We start from the raw sequence: 21,306 nt of genomic DNA on the forward strand, positions 1-21,306 counted from the left end.
GATTTTACTGGGTATCCTGTCAAGAAAACTCCCTTGGCAGATAACCATCTGATTTGCAACTTAACGACTTAGGAGAGTTACCTGAGGCACTGAGAAGTTAAGTGACTTGCCCAGGTTCACAAAGAACTTGAAGTTGGGTCTTCCTGCTGTTCAAGGAAGTCAACTCTATATCCATCCACTATAGGTGGATATAGGTGCCAAAAACATGGGACAACACTTCCTAATAGGCAAATATTTAACAAAATAAATAAAAATTCAGCAAAACATAGGTAACTGTGGTTTCCTAAGTCAGCTCACATGGATCCTTATTTAGTAACCACCATTCTCTTTGAGTTTGACACCCTTGCACGATGCCAAGTTACTTTGTACATAACAAGTATTTAATAAATGTTTGTTCATTTGAATTCTCCAAATGAATAAAAAGTAGTTGGGGATCTCACAGTCTAATAAGGCAGGACTGCTTTTCATTTGAAAGTTAGAGGTAAGGTCTTATTAGCCTTAAAAAGCATTTAAGGCTTAAAAAGAGATTTTAAAATCTATTCCTCCTTTATGAGCTGAAGAGATTATTTTTCTTCAGAAGGCAGAACAGCAAAAGAGAAGAGGATACAAAAAGGAGGAGGAGGAGGGAAGGAAAGATATATTTTCCTCAGAATGATGACCGTATTGTCACTAACAGTTAAATATACAGCAAAATTATCTGAGTTCTAGCATCCTCAACCATTAAGACTATGGAGAAGCAAAAAGTGAGCTTAAAAAATTCTGAAGTACCATAAAGAATTACTGAATTACTTGTATCTGATCTCATGGAAACTTTCTTTTCTCTCTTGTTCTCTCTCTCTCTCTTTCTACCTATCTGGTTCCCTTCCTACCTATCTGACCACTCTTTTTTAATCTGCTATGCTAGATCTTCATCTATATAACCAATTTTGAGTATATACCAAGGCTCTGTCCTGGGCCCCCTTCTCTTTTCTCTCTGTGCTCTCTCACTAGTGATCTCATCATGTCCCATGACTTTAACTAGCATCAGTATCCCTACTGTCTCCTAAGCTTCAGTCCAATATCACCAACTGCCTATTAGGCATTTCAAACTGATATCCCATAGACATCTCATACTCAACGTGTCCAAAGAAAACTCATCATCTCTTCCCGGGTCCCCAAATCTATTCTTATTCTGAATGTCCACATTACTAACAAGGGCACCACCATCCTTTCAGTCATCCAGATTTACAACCTCAGACTCATCCTCAACTCCTCACTATCCATCAGTAGCCATAGTCAATCAGCTCCAAATCTTGTTTCTATTTCTACAACTGGCTTGTACAGGCCTCTTCCTAGAGTAAGTTAGGTGGCACAGTGGATAGAGAGCTGGGCCTAGAGTTAGGAGGACCTGAGTTCAAATTTGACCTCAGATACTCACATATATAAAACAAACCTGATTATCTGACTTCTCAGATCCAAAAGAGATTAAAAGCAACCAAAAACAGGAAAAGTTGTGGGAGACATTCATATCAATAGCAGAAATAATTGGAGATGTTCTGATAACAAGGGAAAAAGAATGAAAGCCACTATATTTTAGTCTAATTCAATAACTGGAAATCTTAACTCTAAATCATTAAGAAAGGCTGTTATGTTCAATGTACTGTTTAAAAAGGCAAAGAAATGTATCATGCATTCCAGAAAAGATTCTATTAAAAGGGGCTAGTTTTTTTTTTAATTTGGTATTTAAAAACTTCATTTGTCAGGAGGACTCATCTTCATGAGTCCAAATCCAGCCACAGATATTTACTGTGTGACCCTGGGCAAGTCATTTAACCCTAATTGCCTCAGTTTCCTCATCTGTAAAATGAGCTGGAGAAATAAATGGCAAACCATTCCAGTATCTTTGCCAGGAAAACCCCAAATGGGGTCACAAAGAGTTGGACATAACTGGAAAACAACTGAACATATGGAAAATTCACTTACATGCAATCTCATTCCCTAGGAGACAGATAAATTAGGCAGCATTGCACAGAAACTATCATTAAACACTCACCAATCTTCAACCAATGCATTATTTAGGTATGTGAGCATTATGAAGGTCCACTGAAGTTCTTTATCCTCAAATAAGTCAATGGCCTTGGAATAAGATGCATCTTTACCATGCTGAATGGCTATTGTAGAAAAATCTATAGGACCCACTTCTCCCAAGCAGCTTCCAATGGCTTCTACAAATAGAAACACCATTCTGGTATAAGCTTAATTTTCTGCAGAATTTCTGCAGGGTTGAAAAAACTAAAATATCTTTTAATGCCAAGAAAGGACTATTTTTTCACAATTCAAGGTTTAGATTTAGAGTGGAGTAAAGAAACAAATTTATTTAGGCCTTGAATGACCTCAAATTTCTAATAGACCCAGAGACTCTTCTTAACACCAGTAACCTTCCAGTATCACTGAATGGCTGTAAGTCATGAAACACCATTGTCTCCAAAGAGGTCATTTGGCCACTCAGCCAGTAGGCAATGGAGAGGTGACAGAAAAACTAATTATGGCCTTAGGCATCTATATACTAATGTATAGAATGTATATAGGTGAATAAGCTGAACTTGAAATTTTAACTTAAGTTGATAAATTAATAGAAATCACCAAGACTTGGTATGATGACACGTATAATTAAAATACAGGAGTGAAAAGGGTGTATTTTATTCAAAAAAAAATAGTTCTAATGGAAAGGGAAAGGGAGCAGCACTATTAAATCACGAAAATCTACATGTATACAAAAATCCACAAACTAGAGAATGGGACGTGCATCTGGGTGTGGATGAAAGGGGACACAGAATTGATATGTTTCACTCTGGTAGGCTAAAAGAACTTACAAATGAGCCTAGTTGTAGCACAATAGCAATCTGGAGTTTGTAACTTTGTAGGGAGCAGTTTCAGTAAAATAAGGTCAGAAGCTGATATTAAGGCTTTAGTCCAAATTACACTGAATCAAAACACATAATCAGAACAATTTTACGGCACATGAATTATAAACAATAGTGGCATAAACCTATACTGGAAACCTGCCAAGCATTACAGCAGCCATTTGGGCTCCTGCAGGCTTCAGGCAGTGTCTAAGTTTGCACTAGGAGAAGATGAATTATGGGTGCTTCTGACGTTCCAGATTTCAAGATAAGGTCTCTGCTACAGTCTCACCCTCAAACTTCCATCACTCATGCCAGCCTCCTGCTCCCCCAGTGCCTTTTTTCTGGGGCTTCCATTTTGGAGAGGCCACAGGCCCGCCAATCTTTATTCCCTTCCCAGATGTGCCTCTGACTTCCTGGACTTCCATACCATGCCCCACCTCAAGAACAGTCATTCTCCCCAGCTGCTCTTCAATTCTCTTTTGTATGGTATCTTCCCCAATAGAATGCAAGCTCTGTGAGGGCAGGGATTTTTTTCTTTTTAATGCTTGTATTGTATTCCCAGCACTTATAGTGCTTAATAACTGCCTACTGCCTTTTGAGAAAGAAAGTGATATTTTCTAATTAGAGGGTTTAGAAAGGAATACCTTTCTACTGGATACTGTGCTATTCCACAGAAGTTATGAGGTAGCACAGCTGGAAGGACAGAAACACTTTCCATTACTATCATGTGTCATATTTGAGGCAATAATGCTAGAACAATCTGGGGCTAGATTTTTCCTTCCCTCTCCTGTCCTGATTCAATGAAAACCTGTTAAAGCAGAAAATTTGATATCTATATTTAGAAAAATTTAACCCAAATACATCGGGCAAAAAAATCATTTTTTCTACTGGACACAAAGCATGGAATGCGGCTTTACTCCACTCAAAACTTTTTTGTCGTTATGCTTCTCAGAATTAAGTGCAACTTTGGCACATCTGCTGACTAACTCTGGAAGCAAGAAGTCATTTGTGACTTGCCCCAAGTCCTTTGCATTTGCACATCTGTAATATCTGTTTAAATAAATAATTTACATGAATAGAATACTGTCCTATCATTCACTTTTAAGTCTGAGCAGGGGAAAAAAAGAAGCATGAAAGAAATTTGACTAACATGTCTCATTTTCCTAACACCCAAATTAACAAAACTGTACTACACTTCAGATAGTGGTAAAAATTTTCATGTATAAGATCTAAACAATTGGTTGTGAAAATTTAGAGAAATTTATTAAGCTAAATTTACCTTGTGATATATGATTGTGATAGAATACTGATATGCTATAAGATGAGCAAGATATTTTCAGAAAAACTTGGGAAGACTTTAATGAACTAATGCAAAGCGAAGTGAGCAGAAGCAGGAGACTAATGTACACAGTAACAGCAATATTGTAGACTGATCAATTATGAAAGACTTAGCTGTTCTGATCAGTATAATGATCCAAAACAATTCCAAAGGACTTATAAGGAAAAAAGCTATCCAACTCCAGAGAAATAAATGACAGAGTCTGAATGCAGATCGAAACGTATTTTTTGGCTTTATTTTTCCTGGGGTTTTCGGTCTGTGTTTTCTTTTACAACATGGCTAATACAGAAATGTGTTTTGCATGATTTCACATGTACAATTGATATTTCTTGCCTTCACAATGGGGAGGGGAGGGGCTGGAGGGAGAGAATTCAGAACTCAAAATTTCTAAAAAATAAATGCTAAAAATAAATAATAAAATTTTAAAAATCATTTACCTAACACTTCCTTTTCACCAGTATGGTTTATTGCCATCTTGGATAGCTGCAGTAAACTCACAGTAAGCTTCACCATAATGCCATCTTGTGGATTATCTAGGATTATGATGGAAAAAAATACTATAAACATCCCATTTTTATTTAAAATACACACTTATTCAGTTCAAAAACAAACACTTATTAAGCAGTGTGCAAGGCACTTGCAAGGGGCTAGTAATATAAAGACAAAAGAGAAATAATTCCTGCCTTCAAGGAATTTACACTCTACCAGATGAAGATGATATTCACAACAAACAATTAAATTATCTGACTATAATTCATTGGATCACAGATCTAGAGCTATAAGGACTGCCAGAAACCACTGAATTCGATCATTTCCATTTGTAAGATTTATAAATGATGAAGTGAGGCCAAGAGACGTTAAACGACTTGTCCCTGGCCACACAAGTAGTAAACAGATCTAGACTCAAACTATCCTGTTTTTATTCATCAGTCCCTATGTTAAATAAATGTAAGCTCCCTGAAGACAGAGCCTGGTTTGTTTTTATACTTCTCAAAGCTCTACACTTGGCTGTCATTTCCTCAATGTTTGTTGATTTGTATTTCAAGTATATACCCCTCAGTAAGTGTGCATTAAATATATTTGTAATGCCCTTAAAATATAAAAATCAACCACATAAATGGTAAAAATGCAACCAGAAACATCTGAAACACAAGAAGAAAAAAGCTAGTGGGGCAAATTTTAGGATGAAAGGCAAAGGCTCAAAGGAACTCATGATGAACAAAATCACTGGGTGCTGATGATAAAACACAATCAATCTGGCAGAAAGGGCACCAGACTTGGAAAAGACCTTGGTCTGAATCATAGTTTTGCCAGTCACTACCTATGTGACCATGGAAGTCACTTAAATTTTTCAAGCTCTCATATGCACAAAGGAAGCAATAACATTTTGGGAGGAACCTAAGAGCATTGTGTGTGTATGCTATTATTATAATGAAACCCAAAATATTAGCTTCAAAAAGGACCTTTAGGAATTACTGGAATATAAACCAATACATATCCTCTTTTTTCCAAGCTTCCAGTAATGGAGTTCAATGAGGAATACAGATTTTATTAAAAAAAAAAAAGTAGTTTTCTACAGTTTGTAGATTTCTACAAGAAGGATATCCTCACTGACCCTACCTCTTTCATTTAAAAAAATTTGTTGAAGTGGTTTATCTTTACATCACAATCATGACCTACCCCTAGAATAAATAATGTCAAGAGGAAAGACACATTTAAGAAAATCTAAATGATTTAAGTCATATGACACATAACTCTCATAATATTACTCTAACGCTCAAAAACTTTTAATAACTCCTAATGGTCTACTGAATAAAATTTCAAATCCTTAGCCTGGCATTCAAAGTGTCCCACAATTTGGTCCCAATCTACCTTTCCAGGCTTCACCAAGTCCTTTTTACTTAGCTTATGCTTTAGTCAAACTGGACTTTGTTATTAATATATATAAAATGACATTTTGTATATAAGAAATCACAGGTTTCCTTCTAAATTAAGAAAATCTGATCTAATAAAAATCTAAACTCTAAAAAGAGATAAATTAGAGAAGATTAACATTATGAAAGGATTGTTTGCTTTATTTTAAAACATTTTCTAGTTGAATTCCTCTAAACAATGAGCTTCTATAGTAGAAAAAACATGCCATAATAAGTTGGTACCCTGAAACTCTTTCAAAAGGTCCTTCATCTGATCTTTATGTTGTTCCAATTGCTTTCGAAGTTCCTTTAATCCTTCAAGTCTAGTCAAAGGCAGTGAATCACAAACACTTACTGAAAGGAAATGGTTAATTTCCTAGAAGGGAAAAAAATTAATTTAAAATTGCTTCCAATAATAAGCAAGAATTAAAGACTAATTTATGACAGTTATAGAAAAAGTCTGCCAATATACTAAGTTGACCATCCGAAGAGGATTTAGAGGACAGTACAGATAAGAATCTCATGGGATAATAAGCATAGGTGTGTTATAATACTTATCATTAGAGTATTCATACTGAAGAGACACTTTAAAATAAGTATGGTACAAAGATGTGCACATAACAATATGCATGTATCAAACAGACAAAATGTCAAATACACATAAAGCTTAATGAGATATTGTCCAGCTCCCTCCTTTTACAAATGAAGAAGATGAGGCCTGATAAAGCTAGGTGGTTGGTCCAAGGTCACACAATAAATGAGGGGCTAGAATGCAGGTTTCCTAACTCTCCCTCCAGTCCAATGTGCTTTTCATCACACCATGCTGTCTCTAGACAGACTCTAACTCAAAACAGACAAGATGTTTTTTTTTTTCCTATAACAGGTTATTTTCAGAATTTCAGTGTTATCCTCTTTGCAAGTAAATGCTGTCTGACCTAAACCATCATCAATATAAGTTTTTTACAGCTGGAATTATTAGTAATAACATAGAACTATTTCATAATATCGATAATGTCAATCTGTAACTATTCCCCCTTCTAGGAAATCCTATTGTTAATTTTTCCTGAATCATAAAGTTAAAAAACTAATATTTTCCTTATTCTTATCATGGTTTTGTTGCAAAACACAAATGAAAAAGGAAGAAAATAGAACACTTTTTACACAAACATACACACACACACACACACACACACACACACACACTCATATCACAATATAATTTTACTAAAAGCAAATTTGGCCCAAGAACCCTATGAAAAAAGCTTAAAATTCAGTTCCAGATTTTCTATGTCTGAAATTGTGCTATTATTTATACACATCATAAAAAACACACAGCAGACTCAGTGAAAGCATTTAACTAAGAATCAAAGATTGCAGTATCTATAGATACTGCATAGAGATTGAGATTTTTTTTATATAATACATAGGAACAAATCTCTTCTTCCATTTCAAATTCCTTTTTTCAAGTCTTCCAAATAAGTCTTTCCTATGTGGTTATTAAATGGATCTTTGATCTGGCTTGGTGATCTCATTAATTTCCAAGGACTCAATTATCATCTCCATGCATATCATTGTCAGATTATCCAGCTTTAACCTCAGTGCTGATCTCTAGTCTTACATCTCCAAATGTCATTCAGTTATCTTGAACAAGATATCCAATAGACATCTTAAACTCAACATGCCCAAAACTTAACTATCTTTTCCCCCAAATCCTCCCCTCTTCCAAATTTCCCTCTTTCTGTCAAGGGCACCACCATCATCCTAATCATCCAGGCTCACAACCTAAATATTATCCTTGACTCCTCCCTCTCTCACCTCACCTCACACAATCAATTTGTTGACAAGTCATGTCATTTCTACACAAGAAACATCTCTTGAATATACTCCCTTCTCTCAACACAGATAGCAACCAAGTGCAGGCCCTCATCACCTCACACCTGGACTATTGCTGTAGGCTTCTGGTTTGTCTCCTTGCTGCAAGTCTCTCCTTGCTACAATCCATCTTCCACACAGCCATCCAAGCCAACTTCCTAAAGCATAAGACCAACCATAACCTTGATGACTTTCAGAATCCAACAGATTTGTGCTCATGCTGCTTTGCCCCCTTCTGTGTAGACATCTAGGAACATATGGCACAGGGCCAAGCAGGAAACTATCTGTTCTTTGTTTGTTGCCAGAGGGACAAAGACTTTTAGTCTTTTAGTCAGAGTGACAAGAATTCATGCAGAGAGGCTTCTTGACCCTCATTACTGCCTTCTCCATGGACCAAGAAGAAAAGATTTACATGCAGCACTATCTCCAGAAGTACAAGACACTGGTATGGAGTTGCTGAACCAGCATGGAGCCTACATTTACCTAGCTGGCCTGTTGTTCTGATCAGGGGGCACACTCTCAGGCTCTGATGCTGACCCCTACCTCACCAAAGTGGAGCAGGCCATGAATTTCCAGGCTGAGTCCTGGGAGATGATTTCTACAATCCCCCTTCCCTCACACCTCACCTAGCCCCTAGGCTTGGGTTTGGATCCAACCCTCCAACCTTCGGATCTTGGTCTTGAACCTTGGTCTTGATCTGAGAGATTCTCTCAGAATCTCTGAGAGAAAAAGGATCTCAGGGGTCATCTAGAACAACCTATACCTGACAAAATGCATAATCAACAATCACCCAGTACAGAGAAGCCTGGGGAGATTTATATGAATTGATGCAAGGCCAAGAAAACAGAACTAGGAAAACAATATAAACAATGACCACCACAATATAAATGAAAGTAACAATAAAATAATCAGAATCGAATGCAATTAAATTATGACCAGGGCTGACACCAAGGAAGAGATAAGGTACTTCAACCCTAACTTCCCTGTAGAGGTTAGGGACTATAAGTGTGGGACATTGTATATACCATCAGGCTTTTTTCAATATGTTTATTAGTTTTTTATTCTTTGTATTGGTGGCTCTCTAGGAGGGAGTGGGTGAAGATATATTTGGAAATGGAGGTGATGTAAAGCAAAAGAGCAAAAAAAATTTATTTATTCTGCTGACAGAAGGAGGATGTATGGAATAGAAAGTAAACACGTAACACTGTCCTCTGATTAGCAAGGAACAAGGCCAACAAGTAGTAAAAAGCAGCTGGTCCCAGGGACCTATTCTGCACCTGGGAAAACTTGCCACATACTAATAGTGCATTATATGTAATTTATATGGCATCCAAATATACAAACTTACATAAGCATACTGCCTGATAAGCACACTAAGAGTCATAAGAATCAGAGTAACCATATCAAAGGCAGATCCAGGAGTGTAAAAAAGGCCAACATATTTAGGCGTAACCAATATCCTTATTTTAAAGTCATACCCTGACATCCCCAAATCTGGCTCTGCAATGGGTATGAGGAAAGGGACATTTAGTTCTGAAAATAGAAACCACAGCTTCTGTCTGTATAGCTGAGTACATGCTAACTTTCACGCTTAGTGTTTCCCTCTAAGATGAAACCTAAAGTCAGTTTATTTTAGTAACTCCAACCTTTAAACAAACAACGACAACAGAAAAAATACTTGGTCAAGGAAACAAGACAATGTAACTGAATACATACTTGGGACTTTTGCTTAATGAGCTGGACACTACACCAACAAAACACTGTTAAGAGGCTACTTGTGGGACAACCAGGTTTCTCTTTCTTCTCATGTGAACTATATCTTCTCAAAAGCTGGAGCAAAGCTACAGGCATCCACGACAAGAGCAATACCAATAAGAAAAGGTTCAGTGAGTTAATTCTGAATCCCTCACCTGAGTAGCAGAAAGTTAAAATCCATTATTCCTAAAAGGAAATGTAATTAAAAAAAAGAATACTCTGCTATTCCCTCTAGGAAACTAGTTCTAGGGAACTAGTGACATCCCAGCAGAAGCCTCTGAGTGTATCTGCATTGTGAGAACACAGGTTTAAATAGAAATAGACAGGACCTGAAATCACACTATCTTGGAATTTTAACTCTAAATTATAAGAAAGGAAGAGGGATACTGCACCTTAAAAAGTTTCTGCACTAAAAATTGCCTGGAAAGCACTTGAGTACTATACACAAAAAGTCATTAAAACAGTATATACTCTTAAATCTGGTGATATCATTGCTAAGACTATACCCTGAAGATAGAGGGAAAGTACCCACATGTAAAAAAAAAATTTATATCAGCACTTTCATTGTAGCAAATCTCTGGAAATAAAATGGGTGCCCATCATTTGAAGAATGTCTGAATAAATTGTGGCATACGAATGTAATGTTAGGTATTACTGCACAATAATAAACAAAAGAGATTTAAGGAAACCTAAGAAGATTTATATGACGTGATGCTAAGTAAAAAAAAAAAAACCTGATAGTCTAATTTATGTAATGACTACAGTAATGAAAAGGAAAACAATTCTTCAAAGACTTAAGAACTCTGAGATCAATGTAACAATCAAATATAACTCTTGAAAAATGATGTATGAGGGGGACGGAGCCAAGATGGCAGCTGGAAAGCAGGGACTAGCGTGAGCTCCCCGCCAAGCCCCTCCAAAAACCTATAAAAACTGGCTCTGAACCAATTCTACAACTGCAGAACCCACAAGGTAGCAGAGGGAAGCAGGGCTCCAGCCCAGGACAGCCTTGATGGTCTCTGGGTGAGGTCTATCCCGCATGGAGCTGGGAGCGGAGCGGAACAGAGCCCAGCGTGGGCGGCGCGGACCAACCAGACCAGGAGCTGGGCGGAGCGGGCCCTAGCGCCCTGAATCAGTGAGCTGCAGCAGTTACCAGACTTCTCAACCCACAAACACCAAAGACAACAGAGAAGGTTAGTGGGAAAAGCTGTTGGGGACAGAGTTTAAAAAGGAGTTCGACATTTGGCCACCACCCCCGGGGGCAGCAGAGGTGGGGCAGCTACAGAACTACAGCTGCAGTTGCTTCCGGCCCCAGGCCCACCTGGTGGGAGGAATTAAGTGGCGGATCACAGCAGGAGTGAAGAGCCTGCTGAAGACCTAAGTCCAGTCCAGGTTGGGGATTCTTGGGGAAGGAGGAGTGCTGGTGTGGCAGAGCTGGCGCATTCCCCCAAGCTTGGAACATAGTTCTCTTTACTCTACAAGCAGTCATACCCCAATGAAAAACTCAAGGGTCAGGTTAGTTGGCTGGGAATATGGCCAGGCAAAGAAAACGCACCCAGATTCAGTCTCAGACTCTGGAATCTTTCTTTGGTGACAAAGAAGACCAAAACATACAGCCAGAAGAAGTCAACAAAGTCAAAGAGCCTACAAAAAAAGTCTCCAAGAAAAACATGAACTGGTCTCAGGCCATGGAAGAGCTCAAAAAGGATTTGGAAAAGCAAGTTAGAGAAGTAGAGGCAAAATTGGGAAGAGAAATGAGAAGGATGCAAGAAAACCATGAAAAATAAGTCAATGCCTTGCTAAAGGAGACCCAAAAAAATACTGAAAAATACATTGAAGAAAACAACACCTTAAAAAATAGACTCACTCAAATGGCAAAAGAGCTCCAAAAAGCCAACGAGGAGAAGAATGCCTTGAAAGGCAGAATCACCCAAATGGAAAAGGAGGTCCAAAAGATCACTGAAGAAAATACTACCTTAAAAATGAGATTGGAGCAAGTGGAAGCTAGTGACTTGATGAGAAATCAAGATATTATAAAACAGAACCAAAGGAATGAAAAAATGGAAGACAATGTGAAATATCTCATTGGAAAAACCACTGACCTGGAAAATAGATCCAGGAGAGATCATTTAAAAATTATTGGACCACCTGAAAGCCATGATCAAAAAAAGAGCCTAGATATCATCTTTCAAGAAATTATCAAGGAGAACTGCCCTGATATTCTAGAGCCACAGGGAAAAATAGAAATTGAAAGAATCCACCGATCGCCTCCTCAAATAGATCCCAAAAAGAAATTTCCTAGGAATATTGTCACGAAATTCTAGAGCTCCCAGATCAAGGAGAAAATACTGCAAGCAGCAGGAAAGAAACAATTTGAGTATTGTGGAAACATAATCAGAATAACACAAGATCTAGCAGCTTCTACATTAAGAGATCGAAGGGCTTGGAGTACGATATTCCGGAGGTCAATGGAGCTAGGATTAAAACCAAGAATCACCTACCCAGCAAAACTGAGTATCATGCCCCAAGGCAAAATATGGACTTTTAATAAAATAGAGGACTTTCAAGCTTTCTCAGTGAAAAGACCAGAGCTGAATAGAAAATTTGACTTTCAAACACAAGAATCAAGAGAAATGAAATGCCCATGAAAAGGTAATCAAGAAAAAGGACAAGAAAAAGAAATTGCAAGGGACTTACTAAAGTTGAACTGTTTTGTTTACATTCCTACATGGAAAGATGATGTGTATGATTCATGAGACCTCCGCATTAGGGTAGCTGAAGTGAATATGCATATATATATATATATATACATACACACACACACACACACACACAGAGATATAGATATATACACACACACATACATATATGTCTTTATGTGTGTGTGTATATATCTTTATGTATATATGTATATGTGAGTGTGTATGTATGTATATATGTATGTGTGTGTATATATACATACATATATATATATGTATATATGTAGAAAGAGAGAGAGAGTGGGCACAGGGTGAGTTGAAGATGAAGGGAAGATATCTAAAAGAAATAAAATCAAATTAAGGGATGAGAGAGGAATATATTGAGAGAGGGAGATAGGGAGAGATAGAATGGGGTAAATTATCTCACAAAAAAAGTGGCAAGAAAAAGCAGTTCTGCAGGAAGAGAAGAGAAGGCAGGTGAGGGGGAATGAGCGAATCTTGCTCTCATCAAATTTGACCTGAGGAGGGAATACCATACATACTCATTTGGGTATCTTACCCCACAAGAAAAAAGGAGGAAGAAGATTAAAAAAAGGGGGGGATGATAGAAGGGAGGGCAGATGGGGGTGGAGGTAATCAAAAACAAACACTTTCGAAATGGAACAGGGCCAAGGGAGAAAATTCAATAAAGGGGGATAGGTTAGGAAGGAGCAAAATATAGTTAGTCTTTCACAACATGAGTACTGTGGAAGGGTTATACATAATGATACACATGTGGCCTATGTTGAATTGCTTGACTTCTTAGGGAGGGTGGGTGGGAAGGGAAGAGGGAAGAGAATTTGGAACTCGAAGTTTTAAAAACAGATGTTCAAAAACAAAAAATAAAAAGTTTTTGCATGCAACTAGAAAATAAGATACACAGGCAATGGGGTGTAGAAATTTATCTTGCCCTACAAGAAAGGAAGGGAAAAGGGGATGGGAGGGGAGTGGGGTGACAGAAGGGAGGGCTGACTGGGGAACAGGGCAACCAGAATATACGCCATCTTGGAGTGGGGGGGAGGGTAGGAATGGGGAGAAAATTTGTAATTCAAACTGTTGTGAAAATCAATGCTGAAAACCAAATATGTTAAATAAATAAATTTAAATTAAAACAAAAAAAAAAAGAAAATCAATGCGGAAAACTAAATAAATAAAAAAAATTTTTTTAAAAAAAAGAAAGAAAAATGATGTATGAAACATGTTTCCCTGTTTGGGCAGAGAAGTGAACTTATGTTTAGATTAGTTACGTTTAATTATAAGGGAGGATTTTTATTTCTCCTTTGGTAAGAGTTAAGGAGTATAGGGAAATAAAAATGATATCAAGAAAAGAAATAAAAGAATATCCACGAAGTATTTTTAATAAGCGAAACAATTTTAATCACTAAGTTCTTACCTAAGTGCTAAAATGTTATTAATGTAATTATTCACATAATGCAATATAATTAATACCAAACCCTACTCTGATGCCTATCATAGCAAGGAGGTGACACTGGGTTCTTAAAGGCTATGCCAGTGGTGCATAAGCTCTATCAGGATCTATCAAACCGAAGGGCTTCTGAGTAGAGTCAAAGATATATATACTCTGAGCCTAGTTTCTAAGGAACAGCATAGCTAAATACAGAAAGGCTTATAACCAGTAGGATGGTTACTTGGTGAAGAATTCATTGGTCATAGCAAACCATGAAAAAAAGGAAAAAAGGTTATACACTGATCCTCTTGGGGAATTACAACGCTAGAGAAGATAGAGCAGCACAGAGAGAAATAGGTGATTTCCACCCAACACAACTTCTACACGAACATCTAGAAAATGCATCAGACTGAAAAACCAAGATAAAAATCACAGAGTTATATTTCCAGGCCAGGTCAGCACAGAGAGAGAAACAGGGGTCTGTGGATAGCAAGAACAGGATCTGTCCAGTGGGGCACTACAATGTATTACAGGACCCCAGAACTAAAAGAGGACCGAGGCTATGTACCCAAGGAAAAAAGTCCCAGACCCACTCAGGGAGGACCTCAACCTTTTGCAGTCTTCAGGAAAAGGGGCCAAAATGGCAGTTCTGTCATACACTGCCAGGTTCTGGGTTACAAACTCAGAATGGAATGAGGAGGGGACCTGAGCCTATAAGAAGACGCCTACACTATGTATTGAGTTAGGACGAAGTTAAGAGGCAAGCTGCAGTTTTGCGGCTCTGTCCCCAGCAGTTGAGAGGGGTTTCAGTTCCAGCCTGTAACCTAATCTAAAATATGGAGTAGAAGAACTAGGGCAGGAATACCAGACCAAAGAGGAGCCTACACATCTCTTCCTCTGAATCTACAGAGCTTTCCAGGTGGTTGACAGGAATCTACTGGAACTTCTAACCAGGGGCAAGTCAAAAGTATTGCAAAGACATAAACTCAAATCAGAAACTTACAGTTATCAGATTTTACCCTGGATCTGAACACTTTATAGGTAGTGAAAGCTTACAAATCTCCATTCTGAAAAGGACAAAAACCAAGACCAAGTACAGATATTCTCTCCAGAAGTGCACAGAGCCTTGCTGGATGTCAGGAAGCAAGGTTGGAAAAATCAGTAAGCAGAAAAGAATCTGTCCAGAAAAAACCATTATAGTGACAGGTACGTTCAAGAAAAAAAACCTCACAAAAAGAGACTGGTTCCAAAATATCTATAAGCAATCTTCAAATAAAAACAGAGTCTGGGCACAAGTCCAACTAGAATTCCTGTAGAGTTGTTTTTTCTTTAAGTTTTAAAATGTTTTTATTAACAAAATGGGAGAGCTAGAGAAAATAGTTGGAAAATAAAACCCATGGAAGAAAGAATTGTAAAGGGAATTAACAACTTGGCACAAAAGAAATACAAAACCTAGACCAAGCAATAGATTACTTGAAAATTAGAATGGACCAAAAAGAAGATGACTCCATGAAACAAGAAATATTAAAACAAAGTAAAAAGAATTAAAAAAATGAAGAAAACAGGTAATAATAAAGCCAATATCCAAAGTCTCCAAATCTAAGAAAAAATACTACAAAAAGACAGAACTCAAATATTGAGAAGTCACAGTCTGAATCACACAAGTTTCAGTACAAGACCACACAAGATTATAGCCGCAACTATAAAGGAGCAGAGAATACAATATTCTAGAAGTCTTAGCAACTAAGAATAATTTGCCCAATAAAATTGAGCATAATCCTGCAGGGGGAAAAAATAGATCTTCAGGGATAAATACAGTACTTCTAAGCACTCCTGATGAGACTAAAGCTAAAAAGAAACTCTTAAATATAATCACAAGAGTCAAGAAAAATGCAAAAAGAAAAACATGAGCAAGTAATCACAAGAAACTAAATGAAGATAAACTGTTTAGATTCTAACATAGTAATATATTTGGCGTATATATATCCCATAAGGATTCTGTCATTATCAGTGTCATTGAAGAAGTCTAATTAGACAGAGGGCCTAGGCATACTTCAGCTGTGTTTTGATGGTATTAAAATAATGGAAAGTAGGGGAAGAATACGCTGGGGCTATATAGAAATGTTTTACTGAAGCTGAGAAATACAACTCCAGGATTACGCTGATCAATCAGGTCAGTAATCTTATCAAAAAGGGAAATAAGTTTAGTTCACAAGGAAGCTGCTGTCTCTTTGTGATCTCTGCTACCTTTTTTTTACAAGTCCACTAACCTCTTCAACAATATGTTCTAGAATTCTGCCAGAAATTGAAGTCAAACCCACCGACTTATAGATTTAAAATTCTATTGTCTTCCCTCTTCTGAATATTCAGACATTTGCCCTTCCTAAGTCCATTGGCACCTCTCCCGTGTTCTTTAAAAGATCACTGCAAGAGACTCAGCAATCTCATCAACTAATTTTTTCAATATGCAAGAATGTAGTTCATCTGAAATAGGTATTCTGAAAGAATGAAAGACAGTCATACGATTTTTTTTTTAAACTCTCTACTATGCTATTCCATGTATCAATTTCTGGACACTTTTTTCTAAACTTTCCAGTTATGCAGGTTACGATTCACCATTACATAGAAATTAAATAGTGGATTAGTTATCACTTTACCTCCATGAGTGAAAAAGGTCCTTTACTGTATTTGATTTTCTGCTGAGTGATACGTAAGTCCTTAAAGGCATCATGGTCAGGAAATGGGTCTAGGAGTCTAATTGTGTGATAAAGGTTTTCATTGTCTTTGTTATCTATCACTAGGTATTTCAACAAGTCCAAGACCTAAATGTAAATAGAAAAAAAAATTGAAAAGAAGAAAAAAATGGCTTCATTAGAATTCACACAACAATAACAAACTGCCACTATAATCAAGGAAATCAAATGCATTAAATAGTTGCTTTAAAAATACACAATACTGTGTTTTAAAAACCACAAAAGCACTAGAACATTTAAAATGTGCAATTTTTTACATATGGTTATATTTAAAACATTCTTTTAAAAATCCAGTAATACAAGGAACACATAAGACACATTATTCTTACCAACAACATTCCATTTTAAAGAAATACTTGTTAAGACAGTCCAGAGAATTACCTTCTCCTGAATCTCCAATTGGTCACCCACTAAGGGTATAATTGTCCCCACAATAACATGAAGGTGGCTTTCCAAAGCATCCTTACAGTAAGTCACTGCTGTCTGGCAAATCTGACTTAACAGGTCACAACAGAGTGAGAAGCTGCGTAACGATACATCCAAAAAATGAGAAGGCCTAAACAGGAAAAAAAAACTTGATTTTAAGTGTAGTTTTTTTCCTAGTCCAAAAGCCAAACACTTCTATTCATCTCCTCTAATTCTTGTATAGCTTGGCAGAGTAATCATTTTTATAATACCACATATTTTAACACACAATAAGAACTGAAATGAAAAAGCAAAAGAACAGACAATAAAAAATATATGGCCATGTACAAGTCACTTGACCTCTCAGCCCCTCAAACTTTCTAACACTATAAATTAAAAGATACCACTTATCTGCATTAGTGAAGAGTTAAAGAAATGTGAGTTCCCTATATCAAAGATTTATAGATCTGTCCCTCCTCCACAAAATTTAGATGCTATTCTACATAGAATTCATTTTGTGAAAAGGTGGCAATAAACCATAGATATAATTTGAAAGTAAAATTCAGAAAACCTTTATTTGCTGTGTAATCTGTCTCAATTTCTCTATCTGTAAAACTAAGATGATACCTGTATTACTTACAGGATTTGTGGATCAAGTAAGATAATGAATGTAAAGTGCTTCACAAACCTTAAAGTACTATTCAATATCAGAGAGCATTGTTCTGAAAAATATCCTCTGGGCTCCTACATCTTAAGGTAGTATCCTTAAAGATATATTTAAAACAAAGTGAACAGAGTAAGGGATGAGAGTACAAAAGAGTATAACATTTTTATAGTGCTTTCTCTGCTCTGGGTACTATGCCAAGCACTTCACAATTATTATTAAATCTGATTCCCACAATAATCTTGGGAGGTGGGTGTTATTATTATCCCCATTTTAAAGATAAGGAAAGTGAAGCAAACAGACATTAAGTGACTTGGCCAGGGTCACATAGCTAGTGCCTGAGGCCAGATTTGAGCTCAGGCCCAGCACTCCATGCACTGTACCACCTAAATGTCCCTAGGATTATATTAATCAAATCTAATAATTACCTGTTATTGATATAGTGGATCAAGGTATAAATAACATCTCGAAGAACAAAAGCCCAAGCTCCACCCAAGCCACTTTTTATTTCTCTCAGTAATAAACTAACAAAGAGATGATATATTTTAAGAATTCTATTTTTTTTATATACATTATTTGTTTCAGCTGCTTGTTCACATATGGCTAAAAGGATTTTCTGGAAGGAATCCTAAAAAACAAACAAAAAAACTTTAATGAAAATCTTTCTAAATATATGAAATAGCATATTCAGAAAATAAACTTTTTTTACTCAAAAGTGCAAATACAACTTAGATATGTGTTAGACCAAATGCAAAATGTTATTTCAACAGTTATGAATTACTTCCTTAAGCTGTTAGCAAAAGCCAGTTTTTAAAAAGTGCTTATTTTTTCAAATGAGCTCTATTCTTGTACTAAAGTAAATCTACCCCATAAAGAAATGCCCAAAGTGACATATGTGCCATCCATTTTTAGGATAGAAGAATCTAGGGGAAGGGGAAAACCTTAAAAGCAGCATAACAAGAAAAGCCACTTCACTAAACAGATCTGGACTACAATACCGTTAAAGAGAACAATTTAGGAGAACTTCAGGTGGGATCTAGATTATGAATTTACCTGTGAGTGCTGCCTCAGCCTCATTCCCGATCCTAATCCCCAGTGCCTGGAGTCATTTCTTTCTAAAGGTTACATTCCTTTCTAAAAGGAATGTAACCTATAAACTTTATACCCCAACTACTGATGAGGCTGACTTCTGCCCAACAATGAGAGCCTTGCCCAAATCTAAATCTGCCCAGTAACAGGGGGCTCTTCCTGTTAATCAAAAAATCTACTTACTTTAGCCAATATCCTGTGTATATGACTAACCCTTATGGTTTGTGACCATATCCTCCAATGTTGCAAGCTAAGTGCCCTGTTTTGTGACAACATCCTTCAACTGTTCTGGATGTACCCAGCACACCTGCTTCCCTTTCTGCCTCCCCTTCCCTATGGCTAACTGCCCACTTAGGAGCATACCCCACTCCTGACTGAATACCCAGGACTTGTGTATAAAAGCAAGCCCCTGTCTCTTCCCAAATTGCTAATACCCCTAAGGACTAGCCTGACCCTTTTGCATCAATAAAGCCCTCTTGACTAAGAGAACATCTACCTCCTGAATTCTTTCTGGAAAACTCAACTCCAAACCTCATCTACCTCATCACTTGAACACAAGGATAAATAAATACTAATGTGTGAAACACAAAGGTATAAAACTAAATTTCCAAGACGTCTTCTACCTTCTACAAAACATATCTATTTCCTCTGATGGACTTAATTCCCTATCTTTACATTCTTGAGTCATCCTTCATCTTTCTTCAAATTGAGCTGCTGATTCCTCTCCACAGGACTTTCTCTTTCATGCCATAAAAATCTCTTCACCCTGCAAACTCGCTCTACCCTTGGAATGCTTCTCAAATCAGCAGTACCCTTCGTCTTACCTTCTGATTGGCTGGTTCCTCGCAGAACCTACAATTTAAGGAGGAGGCCCAAATCAAAGATGTCTTCATCCCTCTCCAGGCTGCAGTACTGACTCATCTCCAGTGGACTTTCTGTATTCATTCACCCCTGATGTTTCAGCTCCCTTTTACTTTTTTTGTGTTATCTTCTCTTGTGAAAATATAAACTCCCTGAGGGCAAGGACTGTCTTTCTCTTTCTATTTGTATTTCCAGTGCTTAGTCCTATTAAGTGCTTAATAAATGCCTGTTTACTAGGACATACTTGGGGTTCGTAAGACACAAAAAGAGGTCATTTTTCTAGCTGAAAGATAAATGAATTTCTTTTTGGTCGCTTGATTCATGATTTATACTTACTGGGCTCTTAGAAAGAATGTCCACAATACTTTTAGACTTGGTTTTATGGCAATTGCCGATGTAAGCCAACGTTGCTTTGATCACACGTGATGGAAAGTGTGGAGGATTAGGGGCAGGATCGAGGTCCCTAAAAGTTATAAGAAATAATGAAGTGATGATCATCAGAGTAAGATTGCTTGAAAAATATTTCAACTATGTTAAGGACATGAACTTCCCAAAGAAAAACAACAGCATGTAATAAGCAAAATAAAAATAGACATTAAAAGCAGAAGTCAAATCTTCACCGGAATAAAATCATAGCTGATATACAATGAAGTCTGTATTTCTAATAACAAATCAGTACATTCGATCATTCTATTAAAAGTGATTTTCTTAGGATAATATAAAGAATCTATGTCAAATCTAAAATGGCATTTTGGTTACTATTAATTCAAATACAGATAGAAATTTTTTGCTAATACGAATTTCCAAAACACTGGCAATAGTTCTGTATTTTGAGACCAACAAACAGCATGTAATTTTAAAGTCAAGACAATCAATTAACTATAAAGAATACAGAGCAGTGTGTGTGTGTGTGTGTGTGTGTGTGTGTGTGTGTGTGTGTGTGTATGCACGTGTGTGCACAAAAATAGTGAGACTACCTTATCTAACTATCAAGTTGTGACTTGTGAAATAGTAGAAATAAAGCTGGAGAGTATAAATTAGAAAGGGTCTTGAAAACTAATCAATCAACAAGTATTTTATTAAGTGCTTATTATATGCCAGGAAGAAAAGTATGGACTGAGTTCAACATGTAATAGTGCCTAATTTTTTTTACCTTAATTCCAAATTGCTTCACCCAATGAATGGTTCAATTCAAAGCTCTACTAATAATGCAGTAGTAGGAGTGTTTTCCTCAAGACCCTCAATACTGACAAATCCTATCTTCTGTCATCCCTACCAATATGCTGGGGGTGAGACCAAATCTCAGAGATGTTCTGATTTACATTTCTCTTATAGTTAACATTTTTGAGCAATCTTTCATATGATTAGTAGTTCATAATTCAATGTGGAATTATGAATATGAAGGTGACTAAAATGTCCATACTCTTTCACTTAGCAATCCCACTGTTAGGCATATACCCCACAGAAACCAAAATATTCAAAGCAGCATTTTTGTGTAGTAGCAAAGAAATGAAAACAAAGTAGGTACCCATTGTTTGGGGTAATGGCTAAACAAAATGTTTTAAGAGAATGCAGTGTGCCACGATAAACAATGAATATGAAGAAATCAGAGAAGTATAGGAAA

At 36.9% G+C, this 21,306-nt stretch overlaps 1 protein-coding gene across 1 annotated transcript in view; it reads right to left on the reverse strand.

The window, feature by feature from the left end:
- The window catches only part of ATM (ATM serine/threonine kinase), a 122,222-nt gene that overhangs the window by 46,739 nt on the left and 54,177 nt on the right, over nucleotides 1–21,306 (reverse strand). The window contains exons 28-34 of the mRNA XM_036743435.1: nucleotides 20,019–20,145; nucleotides 18,161–18,360; nucleotides 17,045–17,219; nucleotides 16,568–16,732; nucleotides 6,381–6,513; nucleotides 4,662–4,757; nucleotides 2,033–2,204 (exon numbers count right to left, since the gene is read on the reverse strand). Of these exons, the coding sequence (XP_036599330.1) occupies nucleotides 2,033–2,204; nucleotides 4,662–4,757; nucleotides 6,381–6,513; nucleotides 16,568–16,732; nucleotides 17,045–17,219; nucleotides 18,161–18,360; nucleotides 20,019–20,145 (1,068 nt within the window). The remainder of the gene's footprint in view (nucleotides 1–2,032; nucleotides 2,205–4,661; nucleotides 4,758–6,380; nucleotides 6,514–16,567; nucleotides 16,733–17,044; nucleotides 17,220–18,160; nucleotides 18,361–20,018; nucleotides 20,146–21,306) is intronic.

This window comes from Trichosurus vulpecula, chromosome 2 (genome assembly GCF_011100635.1).
Source record: "Trichosurus vulpecula isolate mTriVul1 chromosome 2, mTriVul1.pri, whole genome shotgun sequence".
In the NCBI taxonomy this organism is placed as follows: domain Eukaryota; kingdom Metazoa; phylum Chordata; class Mammalia; order Diprotodontia; family Phalangeridae; genus Trichosurus; species Trichosurus vulpecula.